Below are 19,621 nucleotides of genomic sequence, written 5' to 3' on the forward strand. Positions count from 1 at the left end.
TGCATATTTTGTTAGTCAAAGAGTGTGTAAATACAAACGGGGAAAAAAAAGAAAGCCGAACAAGCACCTTTTGCATTCATGGGCCTAGTAAATAAGATGAAGAAGGAGGATTTCTGAGATAACTGACGATTCTTCTCTGCTTTTTCTTTAGCCACTCTCTCCTTTCTTGTTCTTTGTGGTTCTGTTATCTACAAAAACATTCAGATTAGTGCGTTAATTAGTTTATGTTAACCAGCAGAGGGCTTCCACCTCAAAGCAAACAGCCGTATTCCCTCTGCAGTTTCCCTGGTATCCTCTTCATCAGAGAGGTGGGAAATAGGCGTGTATTTAGTTGCCTAGGGTACTTTCCTGCTGGCAGAATGGTCCTCAATCACATGTTAATAAATGTTTTCTATATGGTTTGTTTTTAACTGGCTTCCAGTTGTTTTCAGTACACCTGTCAGCATTTCCACAGGAAACTTGGATGACCCAGTAGAAGCTCCTTGTGCGTCACCAAAATCTAGTATTTCTAACTTTCTGATGTAACTGGCGTGTTGCAAAGTTTCATGTGCATATTTAGGTATTAAAAGTGATTTGAGCCCCTTCTTAGTATGAACGTAGCATATGCTGAGTAAAGTAGTAGGAGAGAGTAAACAGCTCTTACAATTAGATTAAAGCAATGGAAGTTGCATTTATAAAGTCAGGATTTGTTTAAACCCACGTGTTCGTTGCAGAGTGCTGAAGAGCAGAGGGGAATGTATGTGCCGTAGAGACAGGGCATTAGAAAAGCACACAGCTTTCCTGGGAGCTGGGAGACCCCCGGCGAGAGGCAGGGGGTGGTCTGAGTCAGAGCATCCTCCGTGTCGGCTGGGGCAGCGGCGCGGAGCAGGTGGGTGCCTGGTGGAGCAAGGCTCGGCGTAGCGCAGGTGGGTGCCTGGTGGAGCAAGGCTCGGCGTAGCGCAGGAGCAACGAGGCGTTGGCTTCTGTAGCCCCTCTCGAGTTTCTCTCCCAGACCCTGTAGGTGACTTCTCGGGTTGATCAGAACTGTTATTGATAACTTTTGGTGACTCAGTGAACAGACGAGTGGCTGGGGGGTGTGTGTGGGGGGGGAAGATCTCTTCTACAGACAGAAAACTTACTCCCTCCTCAAAAATTCAGTACTTAGTTAATCTTCACAGACCATCAACACTTGGGATATGTTGGCTAAGAGTTGTGAGTGGAGTGCTTCCCTAGCCAAGCCTCAGCTTTGGAGAGGAGGTGACCCTATGGCTAAGAGATTTTAAAAAAGAAGATTTTGTGTGGTGAAAGCAGAGCCCCACAACTCAGGAGGAGATGTGCAGGCACCGAGGCAGCGGGCACTGTCAGTGGGAGCAGAGCTGTCTTAATTAGTGAGCTGTCATGCCCGAGTCAAAACCCACTAATATTGTTAATTACGTTTTAAGCAGAGATGATAACAGCTTTCTGAAAGCAAAATCGCCAGTGTGTCACCCTAACCGTGTGGCTGTAACATCGCTCCCTCGCCCCGGCACCCCACGGCTGGAGGGAGCCGGCTCCCTGCCCAGGCGGCTGGAGACCTGCTGCCACCTGCCGGCCCTGCCCGCGCTCCCTGCCTGCATTCCCTGCCTGCCCTGCCCGCACTCCCTGCCCGCACTCCTCCCTGCCCTGCCCGCTGCCTACCTGGGGCAGCGATTCCCCCTGGTCCCGACCAGGCACCTGGCAGCTCCTGTGTGCTGGGAGAACAGGAGTTATTTTACCAATAAATATAACCTGCTTTATTTGGAAAATAGTTACTGGCTGCTGTCAGGTAGAACCCATCTGTGGATGGGCAAGGCTGAAACCTAATGCGGTTTGAGCCCTTTCCTCCTGTATCCCTCAGAATATCCATCATACTCTCACCCAGTAAAGCTCAGTACTTGCAACTGCTCCGGCAGTCAGTGATTGCCGAACTCCTTGCATACTTGGAAGCAGATTTTCTCTGAAATTTTGGTTTTCCATCAGTTCTGGAATTGCATTGATTGGCAAAACCAAAAGCTTGTGAATGTATTTGTACCCAGTTGAAGCAGCTAGGTGTCTTACGCGCAGTTAACTTGCCAGCTCTTTTAGCATCAAACTGTTTTAGAGAAAAGCAGCATTTGTTTATAGGCAACTCTGGTGTTCGCACTGCCTCCCTTACAAATATCTTTCTTTTTTGCTAATAACCACGTTGTGCAAGCACCTTGTTCATGTTCCTTAGTCGGTTCCTCTCTCACAGTGAGCACGGTTTGGTTGCATGGGCAGGAGTTACCCCCATGTGCGGCTGGTGTTGAGGGGAGAGCCAGGCCCACGTTAGCCTACCGCTTTCTACAAACTGTCCTCCTGGTTTTAGGAAATTTCCTTACCGAGGTAAGTACAGCTATTAAATCAGAGAAAATACTGCCTGCCCTGATGCAGTGAATCCTTCTGAGGTACAGAAGTTGAAAGCAGAGGGGCTGGTGGCAGATGCATCATACAGACCTGTCCAAAATGTGTTTTATTCTCTATGGCTGTCTGCAGTCTGATTTTTTTTTTTTTTTTTTTTTTTTAACACACCACCACCCCATCCCAACGTACCTCAGAAAGCTGGAAATGTGGATGGGATGCTTGAAGCAGTCCTACCATGCAGAACTCCCTTCTCTTTCAGGTGCTCGCTTATGGTATGGTCTATTTTTAAGTTGAAAAAAACCCCAAAAGGATAAAATGGGTAACAAAACAGAAAGGAAATTTTCATTTGTAATTAGGGCACTCAAAGGCTTTGTAATGGTTGTGATAGAAGCAATTAATAGGCATTGCTTTTTGTGCGAGACAGGGCCTACTTAAGTAGGTCGTGAGGCTGGTAGCCAGGAGACCTACTTTCTTTTCTTAGCTTTGCTGCTTATCCTTTCTGTGATCTTGGGCAAGTAACTTCACTTTTGATCCTTTTCCTTCTTTACTATGTTTTTTTTTTTCCCCTCTCAGGTCCATTCAGATTGGAAAGGAAAGAGTTTCTCACTATGTGATTTGCACAAAAAGGTCCACAATCTTAACTGGAAGTTTCAGTCTCTGTTGTAATAACAAAATGCTCTCTGTGGCTGCTTTGCTGTAAATAGTCATGCAGGAATATGGATTACTTTGTGGGTTTGCTATGTGAGCATTTTATAGGGTACCTGTATAAGAACAGGCATGCTGTAGATAAAGACCTCTGATGGAGGCCAGGTTCACGAGCTTTCGATAGCTACTGAAATTCCCACGCGTCGCTGCCTGGAGATGACGAGGGGCGCTGGGGAGGTGACCATACGTAGAGGATGCAGCGGTGTTGGGGCAGTGTCTGGGATGGAGGGTTCCTTGGAGCTGCCGTGCAGGGAGAGCTGCACAGCGAAGGGTTGATTGAGCCTGCAGGCAAGGTGTTTTCAATGGGCTTTTGACTGTGCTTAATCCAAATGGCTTTATGAGCGGCTGGTGATGAGTTGTTACCACCTGAAGGAAAACACCCAGGAAGCCTGAGAGAGAGGTGTCCTCCCTGCTGTCGGAGCAGCGGCTCCCCAAGGAAGTTATACTTGTGAATCACCCGTGTTACCGTCTGGTTGAGTCATCAGAAATGATAGACTAGGAAATGTCGGAATTAAATTATCATGTGAATTGTGCCAAAAACCACAGCCCAACCAAAACGAGAGCACATCTGCGGGGTTTGGGGGTTGTTCTTTTTCTTTCTGTTTTGTTGGCTTTTTACACTGAACCGAAACCTTTTCCTTGCAACAATTTTTTTGTTTGCTGGCCTTAGGGGAACGCAGTGGCTGTGAGCCATGTATGTGTGTTTGCTCAACAACTTTTAGAGAATTCTTTGAAGATCAAGTTGTGATAGATGGTAAAAATCCTGAAGGCATGTAAGGCTACGCATATTTGCTCTTGTGCACCTCTGAAAATCAAAAAAAAGGGCAGGGAAGGAGGAACCAATTTAGCTTTCTACTTCAAACCCTGGGTTTCTTCTTCTGTGGTTCCTTCATGTTTTTTTACTGAGATGGGCTTGTATTAAGTGAACCGAAAATCTTCACACGCGTAACCTGGCAAATACGAAGCCTATTTACTTGCATGATGACTTCATAAGGGAGAAAATAGTCAGGTTGGAAAATGGTCTAAGCTTATTAGAAGCGTTTCTACTAAATGGCTTTGTAGAATGTTTTACAAAATTAAATTTAATCCTCCAAAGTGTGTCAGGTGCTAAAACTTCCAACTCCTTGGCCTTGCATTTGGCTACTGATTAAAGAGTGGATTAACCTGCAATCCCATTGGTGTTAATGCCTCTATATGTATTCTTTTTCAAACGGTAATTGCTAGTTTCTCTTGATCTTGGGAAATTTGCTTTTGATCCACATGTGCAACAAGGTACGCTGATATTAAGCTTCCCGTCACCTACAAATAAAAATCATTCCACGGTGATGATAGTATCGCGATGGACCTTTTCCTGCAATGAAATATAATAATACCAAACTCTGAACAAAGCATTGCACCACTTTGTATTTACAGTAACAGTGGAAATGTTATGGTCAATCACCCACGGCAATGTTTTTGCCCTTGCATCATCAAAGTGTGACTCAGCACCATGATACAAAGGCAGAGATCCAGACAGGTCAGGAAAATTCCTAAAATCAAATTGCTGCCAAGACCCTGGGCAGGTCTGTGGGATTTACCCTGGCATTTTGGGTTAACCTGAAAGGGTTTCCTTGCTGTTGCTTTCTCTAATCTTGTGTTTCTAAGAAGTACGGTGTGGAGGAGATGACTGTGATTCTGCAGTTCCTACCAGGGTTTTATACGTCTGGCTCTGTGTAATTTAGCCAGTAATAGCTGTGGTAGTTTACAGTTCTCTGTAGTTTGCAGTACTGGCAATTCCAAATGTTTGCTCTGTCTCAAAAGAAACAATGAGTTGACTTAAAGCATGGTCTTCGATTTTTACGTTAAATCCTGCCTGTTTTAACATGCACCGCCCCAAAGTGGATCTCTAGGGGTATGTCACCCCACATTCTCAGAATCTTTTAAGTAAAAGGTCTAAAGAATACAAACAAAACCACCCCCCCAAACCCTACCCAAGTCTCTTGTCTCACTGGGGGCATGTGTCTTTTTAAGATGAAAAACTCCAGAATAGGAGGACTTGATGAGATAGCAAGAAGAGCGAATGTTAGCAGTGTGTGCTCCCATTCGCGCCCCCCCCCCAGCCGCCCTCCGCAGGCCCGCTGCACCACCACTGACTTTGGGAAGTGGTGGAAGCCCTGTGTATGTGCATATGCATTACCTCCCCGGGCCAGCTCAATTTAAATGTAGCCTATTAAATTATTTACCAAAGACAGTTGGCCAACCCATTGTGCTGTGTTAGTAGGAGCCAAAGGTCACTTTGGTGTGCCCGGTTGATTCATAGGGTAATCTGATACAGTACTTAGCTTTTTGCCTCCCAGTCAGTGGGTTAAACCTTATCCTCTTATTATGAGTCAGAGAACCATAAGTTTCAGAAGAAGCCGGAGCCTTTGTTTTTAATGGTTTTGAAGAGGCTGTGCAGCAGAATCCAGAGGGCTGCGAGAGCATCTGCCAGGGGCCAGGGTGTGTTCTGCAGCAGTGTAAATCTGACTGACAGCTTGAGAGCCCAAATGCTGTACCCTTGTTTTCTTAAGCTGCTTGTCCTTTTGCTAACATCATCTGCAGCCATTAGGATGTTAAGGCATTAACGCTTATTTGTCAGATAGGTGGCACGTTTTTGGTTTTGTGGTTTGGTTTTGTTGGTTCCCCCCCCCTCCCCGGTTCCTCGCTACCAGCATCTCCTTATGGATTCACTGAGCTGATTTTATTGGGTATCTCATACATTCAAGTCTATTTTGCTGCAAGATACAAACTTGTCTGTTTTTTGTCAATGTGCATCTTGGTGACAAATGCTGTCAAAAACCTTGGGTATTGGGATGCCTTGGTATTGCCAACTTCTGCCTGTTTTAAAATTCTGCCTTTGCCTCTTTGCCTTCTAGGCTTACTCCCTCCTGGAAGCAGCACTGGTGTTGGCATGCAGGGCAAGCGATTGGCATTGCAGCAGCTTTCAGTAGCGCCTGACTGTTTAGAAGCTTCACACCATGGAGTGCTTTATTCCAGCTGCTAGTTTAAAGAGGAGGTGGCAGAACAGAGCACGGCTGGGAGTGAAACCTGTTTTGTGAGCTGCAGGCACACCAGTGGGAGTCTGGTCACTGAAGCTGTCTGCTTGTGTACAGATTTTGTTTGTGTGTCTATGCGTTTGGTTTTTTGGTGGTTTTTGTTGTTGTGTTTTTGTTTTTGTTTTTTTAAAATGTACCACCGGGTACAGGGGCACTAATGTTTACAGCACGCTCTGTTCAGGATGCTTGTAGTGTTTGCAAGCTCCAGAATTTTATTTTTCCTCTCTCTGAGTCCGCAGAGGTGCACAAGTGCTTTTCTATTTCTGCATGCAGGGTTCAGAAGTTTGTGCTGCCACCGAGCTGTCTGAGGAAAGGAGGAGTTTTGCTTCTGCGGTCGTGCTTTTAGGAGAGCGAGCCTATCGTATTTCACTCTAATCCTAAGCGATAGCCACGCAGTCTGTTTTATTGTTAGGAGAGTCTTCCTGGAGCTCCTTCATCAGGCTTTTCGCTAAGGGAGAGGAGGGCAGCCAGAATGAGGAGGCAGAAGTGTGATCGGTCCGTCGTCCCTCCTGAGCTGTGCCACGCTGGGGCATGATCTCTGCCTGCTCTTCCCTCCTCGTGGGGCGTTTTCCATGAGCCAGAAGAGAGGACTGAATGGCATGCATCCTCCTGGGGAGCGATGCCAGCGAGAAGAGTGGAGCTACGGTTTTTGCTGTTGAGTGGAGAATGGGGAAAACACGTGCCTTAGTACTATATTCTGCTCAGCCGTTACGTGCGTGTCTGAGCTGCTGCAAGGTGCCACTTTCTGCTGCTTTTCTCCCCTTTGTTTTCTTTGGCGGCTCCCTAAGCGCTGTATCAGAACAGCTTCAGGGGAGCAGCGCTGGCACGGTGACCTGCCTCCATACTGGTGCTGGCTTCAATGCAGCGAGAAGAAACCTGGACGGAACTCGTACTGGAATTGTTTAGCCTCCCACGGAAGCCACTGAGAAAGGGGACAGGAACAATTTCAAGAAAGGTCTGTCTGGAACCGAGGCCAGTAGCTGGCTTAAAAGAAAATGAAAAAGGAGTGTGTTTCGAGACCTTTCAAACTCAAACAAAACCCAGGCTCCCTCTCGCGTGCTGTAAGCTGGATAAATTTCTCCTCCTTGTCAAGGCAGACAAAGAGATTGTTTCGCAGCGATGGTGAACTCTCCTCCATGTGTGTGCAGCAGGTAGACGAGGATGATGAGAACTGGACCTACAGGAGCCAGCAGAGAAAAGGTGACTCACTTTGTCTTTAACCCTTGTGATTGCTGCTGCCGTGTCAGCCCCTGCTCCGTGCTGTTGTCCAGCTGCTCGGGTCCCGTCGGAGCCCGGAGCCCTGCAGGAGCCACAGGTGGGGTTAGGAGGAGGAGGGCAGCACAAAAGCCTAGGCGCAGCACTACCTTGCCAAGTTTTTCTCGGGTTAAAACGGCGTGAAAGCTTATAGTAATCAACGGGGGAAACCTTTAATTTCCTGTCTGGGCAGCGTAAAGGTGCTGATTGTGTGGTGTGTAGGTAAGTTTTGTGTATGCTTCTTGTAGCCAGTAGTCACTCCTGGCAGATCCTTTGGGCAGGTGCTGCAGGAATCTCTCCTCTCTAGGTGGTACCAAAAGCCGTTTAAGACTCCACTTGTAACAGACTGGGTGGCTTTTTGGATGACTGCCTCATGGTCCTGCTGGAAAATTTTAAGTGCGTTTTGTTTTATGAGAGCAGATTGAGAAGAGCTCCCAGATGCAAAATAAAAGAGATGATGGGACAGTGACGGGAATTGCTCCACAGAGAGGAGGAGGGAGACCTAGGATGCGAGATGATAGGCAGCTCCGAGTGAACCCTTGAAATACTCAGACCTGGAGTATATTTTATATGAGACTTTTAAAAAGTACTTTTTATTTTTTCTGTTCATTTTTTTTGAGTGGAGTTTGTCAGGTACTTATTCAAGCATACCTCATATTTACTGTAAATCAAAATAAATTTCAGAACTTTGCTCCTCTGAGATGGCGAGCTACTGTTACCAGTGCATTTACTGGCTGGTAGGCAGCGGTATGTGTGTGGTGTGGTTAAAAATACTTGATAAAGTGGTTAGGCTGTAATTTCTCTAGTGCTGCCAGAGCACTGGTTTGTCAATGGAAAGTGTAAGGTTGACTCCATTCTGCTGTAAGGTCACTTTTGTAAGGGCAGCCAGGCTCTCCAAGGGCATTTGACCTTCAAAGGGATTTTTATTTCTTTTTATTTCTGGGAGCAGTTAATAACTGTTTGACCAGAATTTCAGTTCTGAGTCAGAATAAATTGTGGCTTCAGTAAATGGTTTGGATGCAGGAACACTAACACAGGATGTATATGCTTGTGCTTTGCTCCCAGCACACTAGGAGACGATTTTAATCTGTGCTTTGAAGATTGTTTTTTAACCCCTTTCGCTGCTGAAAAACTTCTACAAAGGGAGCTTGCATTTGCAACCAGTGGCTAATTTTTACTTGTGATTGTTGGCATGTTGATATTGCACAGCAATGTCCGATACGCTTGTAATGCCTGTGGGATCTTACATGCTGTGGATCAGAAGAACCACACAGTCCTGCTGCTGGTCGCTATGTAACTTCCATAAAGTTTCTCATGCAGCCTTCCTTAGCCTGTGCTCCCGCCACAAGGCAGAGATGGGAAAGGAAGATTTACTGACGGATTAATGGTGTATTAATTTTTCTGAGTGATTTACATAAAGAGCCCATTGTACGGGCTGGAGGGGGAGGGCAGAATTCCTCCCATAACTGGGCAGCAAGCTATGAAAGCTGCCCTGCCTGCCTATAGCGGAGATGACAATACGTCATTTTTGAAAGGAAGGTGGAGGGAGGTATAGACTATGCAGGGCTTATTTGCCTTTGCAGAGTACAATTTGACTCGACCTGTAAAATCTGTCTGGGGCATAAATCTAACTGTGCACTTCTGTCTGACCGGGATCCTCTGCTTGGAGGGAGCTCACAAACTGGCAGGGGATGCCAGGGCTGAAGGGAGTTTGGGTAATATACTTGGGCAGGAGAAAATTGCCATGGCTGCAAACGTTTCACTCAGGGCAGCAAGTCAGGCTTGCACGGCGTCGGAGCAGTTTGAGTATCGATACCTGGCTGAGTTGTCATCTTGGGTTTGTGTTCAAAGGCGAAACGTGTGATAAATGAATACTTGTGTTCTCGAATTAGCTTGCTCCATTGGACCGCTGCGTTACTGCTTGCCAGCCTTTGTAAAACTGAGGGCTCAAAACAATATCCTTTGGTGCTCGAGTTAACCACATCACTTAAAATTAACGCAGACTAGAAAGAAATGGGATGCACAGCAGGCTGGGAGGGTGGCTAGTTTTATATAGAAAACCAGACTGTTTATTTTAAATTAGCTGAAAAACTATTAACATTTCATCTAGCAAAATAACTTTGCCTCCGGTTCTTCCTCAGGTAAACTGGTAAAAAGGTAAGCCTGAGAAATTACAGGCTCTCCTCCTACCTGTTTCTTCGCCTAACTGTGCATGTGAAGGCGGGAGTGTTAACAGAAATGGGAAGTGTAAGGAATTGTTGTTTTTCTTTCTGAGCCGTTTCTCTTCCTCTCTTTTTAAACCTCTTATTCTTTTGCCGCTTCATTGCTCTTCCCGTCTCATATTGCATTCCCACGGGGCTGCTAGGTGACAGGCGCAAGGCAGCCTGTGTTGCGGGGTATTTCACCAGCAAAGTGGCTAATCTGCATTGGCTGCAAACGGGAACTCGCAAACAGTAGCGAGCAGCGAGATTGGTTGGATTTGTCCGTTTAAAATGAGCAATTAAAACAAAAAGTAAACGCTAACTGCGAACCTGGGGCACACCCTGATGTCCTGCGCAGCTCAGCTCTGCTTATGTGGAAGTCAAGTTGGGGGCTGCCGCTTCGCTCTTGGTTTTTGAAAGGTACACAGGAGTGCAGAGCGTTTTGGAACTGGTAGCGCCAAGTAGACGCCACATCTGATAAAGCCCTCGCTAAAAGAGACGGTGAAAATCCGTAGTAGAATAAAGGTCTGTTGTTTGAAACAGTTATTGCTCAGCCCTCTTCCTCCCCACTCCGCTGAAGGACCTTTGAAATGAGAGCGTGCTGTAACTCCTGTGTTGCTCTTCTTTAATCTGAATTTTTAGTTCAGACTTCTTACTTTTGGGATAGCAGAAGCTTCCTTTATTCTGGAGCATGTTTGTGGGTGAAATGATATTTTTTTTATTCCCTACACATGCTACAAGCGTACTTTTTCTCTTGCATAGGCGCTCCTTATCCCTTTCTGTTCCTGGTGTTCCCGGAGGTTGCTCCAAGGGGAGAGGGCAGGCCAGCGTGGCCGGAGCTGACCTGAATTCATCAAGCCCGTTACGGACTGAGCCGGTGGAGCTGACCGTGCTTCACGGGGCTGCGCGCGGGGCGTCGGGGCAGCGGTACCGAGGCACCTTTGCCGAGGGGTGCTGCTGACTGGCGTTGTCCGTCTCATGAAAGCCACCGGAGTGGCAGATGCCGGCCTTCTGGGTCGTGTAGCTGCTCTGCCACCGCCTTGGTCAGCAGAGCGGGCTTGTTCTGCTGAGCAGGGTCCTGTGGGCTCATGAGGCGGCTTTGTGAGCACCCCGTAACTTCTCTGCCTGAGGGACATCAGCCTGGTTTCCCTCACAGAAGATACCTGAGCAGCAACACCCGCTGCTAGTACTGTTGCTTTGAAGAGGCAGGTGTAGGACCAGTCAGACTTCGATTTTTGTCCAAGCTTTTTGTTGGTAGACATTCTAGTTTTCGTCTCCTTGGCTCTCCTAATGGCATGGCTTGCTTCTGGTGTGCTCAGTGGGAACCCAGGGAACAGCTTGATTTTTTGCAGTGGCTGAGCCTAAAATCCCCACCAGAAGCAGGGCTGGTTTGCTCGCTCATGGTTCCTGGAAAACCGAGCAGGTCCTGGTTTGGGGGCTGTTCCCCGGGTCTTGGTGCGTGTCTGTGTGTGCTGGAGGTGCAGTGGTAGGCCTGTAAAACAGGCAGCGTGCTGCTCCTGCCCCCAGGTGTTTTCAGACTGAAGCTCAGAGCGTTTTTTCCTTTTAAAAAAAACACATTATTGAAAAAACACCAACAGAGTTATTCTTTGAAACTGAAGCTATGGTGCTTGTGTGCGTTGCAAAGGGTTTCTGACATGTAGAAGTATATAACAGTCATTCATGTGGGCCTCGTAGCAAGTTAACTTTGAGTAGAGATAACACGAGTCGGTTTATGGTACAGATCTCACCATATTTACTTTGACTTTGCAGAAAAGGAGGTGAGTCACATTTCAGCATCAGAACATCTTATTGAGTTTTGCTGGCTTTTTTTTTCTTGTTTTTCTTTTTTTTTTTTTTTTTTTTTTTTTCTTCTTCCTTGCCATCGGTTTTGGGGACTGAAAAGGGAGAGCTGGTGACAGCAGCTCTGAGCAGCGCTGCCTTCACGGCTGGTCTTGCTGATCTCCCCGCCGTTCTGGCAGGGATGCAGAGAAAGGGAAGATGTTTCTCCAGAGTGGTTGAATATGCCTGAGCTTGTGACCTTATTTCTCCTGTTACTTCCTTTTATCGGTGATGATCTGGCCAGGTGTTGGAGAAGCACAGTTAGCAGTCAGGTCTGGCCATAGGTGGCAATGCATCAAAAGAAGCTGTTACCCAGTGGGGAGGTTTTCACCCTCTCCCCCCAGCTCCGGTCCCTGCTTATTGCTCTGATTTTTTACCCACTGCCTCCATTTCACTTGGTCGCTTTCCAACCTGTCTGCATCATGAGAAAGTCAAAAGCCTTGGCTGCGTTTTACTGCAGGCTGTACTACCTGGAAAACTTATTTGGAGTCATTAGTCAGAGAAACCTCATTTCTCAGATAACTGCGGTCTTTTAAAGACTGATCAAACCCAGTTCAAAAGGTGGCAACCACTGGCTTTCTGCCGTCTGCTGGCCAAGTCTCAGTCCTTAGTATAAAAGCGTGTGGAACGCTCATTTTTTTCCTTGCAAAAACAGTCTAAATGTGAAACTTTCTTTTAATGCTAAAAGTCCTTTAAATTCATAAGTAACTACTTGTGCGCTCAGCCTTTCATGTCCTTGTGGCAGGTCCGATGGAGATAATCCTGACGTCCCGATGACAATTTTTACCAAAGCTGTCAGTTAACTTCCTCACCACCCACTGCATATCATGGTCTGAGAACGTCACACTTACCGAGGGGTTAAATTTCCACTAACTTAACAATTAATTTCTTCTGTCACAGTAGCAATTTTGGCGCTGCCTTATTATGTCATTAAAAATGATGTTCGTTAGCTATGCCTATACCACCTGTGGTTGGTTTAAACATATATCACCTAAGTTTGATGTTGTCAGATGAGTTTTTCTTCGCCTTCCAGAGGCAGAGTCGGGACTCAAGACCTTCGTTTTTTGTAATACCGAGGAGTTTGCATTTTCAGTGCTTCCTATAGAAACTCAGTGTAGGGATTTGCAACTCTTGACGTTGTCTAACTGCAGCATCAGAGCATCAGCTCGGTCTTTTTTCTAAAGTCCAAATGAATTTTTGAACTTTAAGTCATCAACACAGTTCACGAGGGGATTTCAGGGACAGAGCAGTAGTCACATTTTTTTTTTTAGTAATGAGATGTAAAGAGTACCAAGAACTAGTAAATCCCCATAAGCAGAGTTGCTGCTGCTATTCTAATGTAAAATCATTCAGCGGGGCTTTTTTTCTATGTTTTTGCACAAGGTCTTGTGTTCAAAGGGGGAAAAAGTCATGTCAGTTACTACATAGATAAGGGTCCATAAACCCAAAGGGAGCTGTTAGCATTTGTAGAAGCAGTAATATATGATGGATTGTAGTGTTGGGGCATGTGTGTCCGTGAAAAGCATTCTTGAAGCTTTGGGCAAGTCCATAAATAATCATTTATGGAAACCTCAAAAAGCATTTGCCTAAGAGACTGGAATAACTCCAAAACAAATACTATATATTTTATATACCTTTTCGTGGAAGACTTCTTTGTTTTTTAAAAGAAAGGAATGTTTTATAGACATGCAATTTTGTATATATGAGCACACATATAAAAATCTAAATATTTAAGTGGAAAAAATAGTGAGAGATTTGATACAAAGGCCAATTTTCTGTCTTGTCATACCTTTTCCTTTTACATGTTGTAGGTTCTGTATGCACAGATAAAATTGGATATAGTTATACGCATTTGTAACAATTTGCCTGTATGGTCAAGTTTGCGTCTTAATATTTATGGCTGAAGCTGTTGGCTGTTGCGCTTTTACGGAAGCAGTCCTCAGCTGGGAGCAGAGGTACCGCTTGACTTACTGAGGCACGTACTGTTTGTCTTAGCATGCTTGTATTGTGGCACAGCAGAGGGTTCTGTCAAACTTTCATAATACACGGTGGCAATCAAAACTTTTCATGCTGGTAAAACAGGTGGAGGCAGTCAAAAGTCCTGCATTTAACGACAACTTGAAGTAGCAACTTTTGTATGCTTGTACATAAATGCAAATTTAATCAAAACTTTGCCTTCTTTCCCACGTCTTCTGGTAAATACTGCCATAGGTGGGAATCTGAAAGTGGGTTTGCTAAGTGAAAATTTGTAAGCTACAAAAACAAATGAAGTTTAAGTAAGAAATGTTGATATGTGTCACAGAGTCATTCATTCAAACCCTACATCTCTACTTTTGCTTTATCAAAAAAACACGGATCCAGCCATCATTGCTATTTGTTCTGTAAAATCCTTGCCCAATTTCGATCCTTTGCTATTTATATAGTACAAATAACTTTTATTTAAAAAAAAAAAAAAAATTGGTCTTTGTCATCTGATCAAAACCTTCCAGCTGAAAACAGAAAGAAGAAAGAATAACCTTAAACGGTTGCTGCGGTCCTTCCCTCTTGCCCAGCTGGTATCCCAGCGTGTCCGTTCCTCTCCAGGAGGCAGCGGCTGGAGAGCTGCAGTCTGTGCTAAAGGACGCTTCTGAGTAGATTTTTTTTTTTACAAGCAGTTGTGGCTGGTTTCACTGTCTATATGCTGTCTACTCCAAGAGCCATAACCTCTTGCTAATGTAAGTTTACTGTGTTGAAGGGTATTAATCTCTCAGGGACTGCAGAATTTTTTTGATACGATGAAGGAGTTGAAGGGAGGAACGAGCTTGTATGGTGTTACTGTGGGGAGTCAACGCGTCCGAGCTGCTGTCTCAGATGTGTGCTGTTGTTAGATGAAGGGGAAGTTAACCGCTGGTGTTTGAGAGCCGTGAGGCTCCCCGGGTTGCTGCTCCCAGGGCAGATGCCGGTGCCTTCTGGGCACCTCTGTGCCGCTGCGAAGCGAGACCCTGACCGTTTTTACCTTCTGTAACGCACCTGGAATTTCACTGGCGAAGTAGCTCCAGTAAGAGTTTTCTTGGCTGGTTGCTGTAGAAGACCAGAGTCTTGGGAAATGCAAACAAATTGAGTAGCACCTGACTTAACCGTGTGTTTCCAAAGTGACAAGGCCGTCACAACCCAATCTGTCTAGCAATTTAGCTTTACTTGTGTTTGGGTTAGCACTGTAGTTAGAGCAGCGCTCTTCACAGAATAGCGTGTCCTTTGCTTGCTTCTTTGCAGCGATGAAGAAACACACAGGGTGCTGTAATTTTTCCTTCTGAGAGTGTATTGTTTTGACCTTTATGAATGGTTTCAAGTTATATTTCATGATGTATGCATTTCTATGTACTTTTATACACTTGTTCCCAGGATACTTCTTGTTCCCTCCAAAGTCCAGCTAATCCTTAGGCTGAAAACCTGGGGGAAATGTTTCCCCCCTCAGTAGAGGGTCAAAACTAAAGGTCAGGAGACATCACATTTTACTCTTAGCTAGCTGTAGTTTATAAAGCAGACTGGATGTTTTCCAGTGAGACATTATATGCACTGTTTGAGCTGAAACAACGCACTGTATGTGCTTTCCTATGCACTGCTCATCAAGCAAGAGAATACATGAAAATTTTTGTTTCCATGCAGTTGTTAGCCAACGCTTTTGTGAGTTGTCCCCTAATACTGAGGGGACCTTTGTCTCCAGCATGGTTATAGCTCGCCATTCTGGCAGGACATTGCAAATATTACAGCTACTTGTTTTTCTCCAATCTCCATTACAAATGAAAAGAAAGTGAAGTTAAAGGTTAAGAATGTGGTTTAATGACTAAAGTTAATGAATTTTGCAAGGGTGTATTTAGCTTCTCTTACAATATTTGGAACAATTACAAAGGGTGGATTTGACAGTTTGTAATTTAAACTGTGAAATACATTTTCTTCTTGTCTATTAGCTGCAGTATCTCAATAAAAATAAAGAAATGGAACTCCAGGTTTTCCATCCACCTGTTTTTTTGCTGACATTTACCTATTAATTTATCTACTAGCCTCTCTTTCCCACTTGTAGGTAGAAAAACCCTTTGTTGTCTTTTTCTTTTTTTCTGGGAATTTAAATGGAAACTCTGCTTGTCCTGGTTTCAGCTGGGATAGAGTTGATTTTTTCTTCCTAGTAGCTGGTATAGTGCTGTGTTTTGGATTTAGTATGACGATAATGTTGATAACACACTGATGTTTTAGTTGTTGCTAAGTAGTGCTTACACCAGTCAAGGACTTTATCAGCTTCCCATGCTCTGCCCGGTGCTCGAGAAGCTGGGAGGGAGCACAGCCAGGAGAGCTGGCCCAGACTGGCCACAGGGCTACGCCATACCCTATGGCATCATGCTCAGTATATAAGCTGGGGGAGTTGACCGGGGGGCAGCGATCACTGCTTGGGAATGAGCTGGGCATTGGTTGGTGGGTGGTGAGCAATTGTATCGTGTATCACTTGCTTTGTATATTATTATTGTATTCATTATTATTATTATTATTATTATTATTATTATTATTATTATTATTATTATTATTACTACTACTACTACTACTACTACTCCTCCTCCTCCTTCTCCTCCTCCTCCTCTATTTCATTTTACTTCAATTATTAAACTGTTCTTATCTCAACTCACGAGTTTTCTGACTTTCACGCTTCCAATTCTCTCCCCCATGCCACTGGGGTGGGGGGAGTGAGCGAGCGGCTGTGTGGTGCTTAGTTGCCAGCTGGGGTTAAGCCACGACACAGCTATAACCTTATGTGTAGCTTGTTCCAAAGCCTGAGGTGAAGTGGTCTGTTAAAATATAAGGCTTAGGTGCTTATGATATCTACACAAGGTGTATTTTCAGCATGTGAACAGGTATGTTGGACAAGAGTATGGCATATTTTCCATCCCAAGGAAAGGTAATTAATATGTACACCCTCTGCTCCTTCTAGAGCTTCCCTTACAGATGGCATGGCAGCTTCTGCTTGGCACTTTATCTCCCTGAAGCAGATGGATTCCCTGGACATTGAGTCTCAATGAACTTGCAGTGTACCAAAGGCAGTTATGAGCTGTGAATTAAATGCATTGCAACTGGTGTTACCACTTGCCCATTCATTCAAAACTAAAAGATGTGAGCAGTGTGTAGAAGGCTTTCAGTAATGTTGCTCAGAAGTTGTCAAATCAAACACCGAAGCAGGGGGATTGAGAGGGCTGCATATTGCTTGACAGTAGCTCACAGAGATGTTAAATAGGACTTATCCCCAGTCGCGGTTTCTCCAAGGTAACACAAGGTCCATAATAAAAGTGCACGTGCATTTGTGTACATGTATATTGGAAGGGAGCCAGGTGGCAGAGACATGACCCCTCTTCCTACTTCTCACATGAACTGTGGACCATGTCCATGAACCGTGGTACAAGAAGCCGTGCTTGCTGGCTGGCAGGTCAAGCTTGATAGGGACGGCTGGTGGAGGGAGGCACAGCTTGGCCTCCTCACTGCTTCGCCCGGGACTGGCACCACGTGCCTGGGTGCCGGCAGCACGTCCCCGTCAGTCGGGTCCCATCAGACCCGCTCCCGTCGCCTGCTGCCTCTCTTTCCTTTCGCTTGCTTGCATGTGTGAATTTTCTTACTTCCCTGTGGCTTTGTTTTATTTTGCACATGCAGGTGCTAGCTCCCTAATGCAGTGGGGATGCTCATGGTTTATATATTTGGCTTAATACTCCGAATCACACCCTTGTAGGCACCTCGCTAGCGACTATATGGCTCTTAATTTTGGTTCTGGCATTCGTGACTAATTTCAATGCCTGAAATAGGTATAGAAACTAATGAATAGTGGAGGCTGTTGCCTTTTAGAAACTGAAATTTGTTTGTACTTGCTTGTAATTTCCATGGAGTCTTTTGTATCTGTTTTTCTCCCTTGTAGTCAAGACGGCTAAAGAGCTGATGAGTAAGGGTGACTGATTACAGCACACTGTACACTTACATGGAAACTTTCATCCAGGAGTTATTAACTCAATTTTCTTAACCTTGAGTAATGCATGTAATGCCATATACGATAAATACGGCATTTTCATTTCAGAATGAAAATGAGGTCATTGTGACATGCAGTGGCAGAATCAAGTATGAAATTATACGTTTGACTTGTAGCCAGCTCGACCTGCTTCTGCAAAGGGAGAAGACCCCCTGCGCTCAGCAGCACGTCTCCTCCCACCGAGGTGCTGTCTGGCCAAGACAGTGGAGCTGGACCAACGCTTAGGGGGCTGCAGCTCCTCCACAATCTCGGGCAGATTGTGATTCAGCTGGGACTGTGGGGAAGGCAGCAAATCTATTAAATTAATCAGGTCAAATGAGAAATAACTCATTTTGTTCTCCCTGCTCTGCGCTGACACTTCACACACACGTGCCGGAGCCCCAGTGAAGAAGCAGTCACGTTTCTACCCCAGGGATGATGGCAGAAGACGCCTTGGGGCTGGCTTGGGTTTGTAGCGAGGAAGGAGCCGGAACAGGTGGAGGTTCAGTAATATTTCCTATTGCAACACACAGGTGAAGCTGTAATAACCTACAAACCGCTCTGTCACCCTGCTCTGCGCACGGGTACTGATGAGAGTGCTGGTTCAGTTTGCTACCCAAGGACAGCGAATGCCCAAGAGCCAGTTCTTGTCATTCATTTTCAAGGACTCGAGTGTAATTTGGCCCATAGCTTTACATCAAGAGAGAACTGCTTAAAGTACTGCTAGTTTTAGCTCAGTATTTCCATGAACTATTTCTGGTCCATTAGGTAGGCATTTTGATGATGTGAATGAAGACGGCTCCCCAGCTAGTACTGATGGCGTGCCTGCGTGGTTGTACCCCTTAGGTCAGAAGAGAAACTGATTCTTCTGTTTGCTTCTTTGTGTTTGCCTGGTGTGTGTTTCAGCCTTGGGGATTTTTTTGATAAAAGACCATTGCTCTGTATTTGGTGACAATGTGCCGTAATTGTGCGTATTTTGGGAAACAAGCCGTTCTTTTCTCCTCCTTCTTGTCGGATGGTGCGTAACAGTACAGTTGTCTTCCAATGCCAGGATGATAACAGGGTAATTCACGTGTCCTTCCTGCCGCCTGTGATTTTGATAGTCCTGGTTACCCAAAGGCGGCCTCAGAGCATTCCTCAGTGGCTTCTTGTTACCAGGGCTAGTAAAACACTGACGGTGTCAGTCTGAAGGAGCGAGCCCATGTCAACCTCTGGTGCAGCCGCGGTGATTTTCTGGAGTGGTGCACAGGTGACTGGACAAATGAAAGTGCCTGCCAGGGGCTTTTTTGTTTTGTTTTAATAGTAAACATTATCAATAAAGCCCCGTTGCATCTTTAATCAAAGACAATTTGGCACACAACCCTTGCAAAACAATGATTTTTTTTTTTTATTTAGGAGCAGGTCTTTTAGCGGCAGATTGACATTACTGGATTGCCTGTTGTTTTTCCAGGCTTTTTCTTCAGAATTTCTACTCTCGCCTCTCTTTAAATTTAGAACCGTCAGTCACTGTTTTGGTATAATTAGTTTTCTCCTTGTCATGTGGTAAGCCTCTATACACTTTGGTCCTCCCTGCACAACGAGGAACGCCCTCTTTGTTGGACTTTTGCAGCAAAGAAATTCCTGAATGAATTTGGAGAAGCTGGTTACAGATTCCTTTCTTGACCTACAGCAGCTCTTAAAAAGATTTTGCCCTTTCTGTACCCTTTGTCTGAAGAGTAAGGCAAACAAAAGATAAGGTGAACTAAATCATGACTTCATTGTATTTGTTTTCTTCCTCACTTAAGGCAGAAGACAGCCCATTTCTAAAACAATTTATTTTATTAATTTTAATGCCAAGCACTTTGCACCTGCAGACATTGCTGCGTTTATTACAGAAGAACTTTTTGTTTGTAATAATCAGAAACCATAATACAATTTCACAACTGCTGTGTGTAGTATCTAATTGGAAACTCCACCAGTATAGCTATAGCTAGGGTAGGAATAGAAATAAAGTTGTTGTTTCATTGAAAATCATCTATGAAAAAAACAGACACATAGATAAAGGATTTTACTTTGGATCCTGAATTTACATATGACTAAAGTGGAACTATGTCCCTCCTTCAAGTAAGAGGTCAGTGCTTTAGGTTTAATTCCCTAGGAAAACAATTTCAAATGGT

General features: G+C 45.0%; 1 protein-coding gene across 6 annotated transcripts in view; it reads left to right on the forward strand.

Moving 5' to 3' along the window:
* NHSL1 (NHS like 1) overlaps nucleotides 1–19,621 on the forward strand; it is a 184,107-nt gene that overhangs the window by 68,078 nt on the left and 96,408 nt on the right. For 5 of the 6 annotated variants that reach the window (XM_087776215.1, XM_087776216.1, XM_009460716.2 and 2 more), the window contains exon 1: nucleotides 6,586–7,358. The exons of the other annotated variant lie outside the window; for it this stretch is intronic. In XM_087776215.1, coding sequence (XP_087632341.1) covers nucleotides 7,154–7,358 — 205 coding nt within the window. In that variant the 5' untranslated portion in view covers nucleotides 6,586–7,153. Of the gene's footprint in view, nucleotides 1–6,585; nucleotides 7,359–19,621 lie in introns of those variants that run through there. 6 annotated transcript variants of the gene reach the window in all.

The sequence above is a fragment of the Nipponia nippon genome, unplaced genomic scaffold, assembly GCF_047370975.1.
Source record: "Nipponia nippon isolate SJK-2023a ecotype South Korea unplaced genomic scaffold, ASM4737097v1 scaffold_4, whole genome shotgun sequence".
Lineage (NCBI taxonomy): Eukaryota > Metazoa > Chordata > Aves > Pelecaniformes > Threskiornithidae > Nipponia > Nipponia nippon.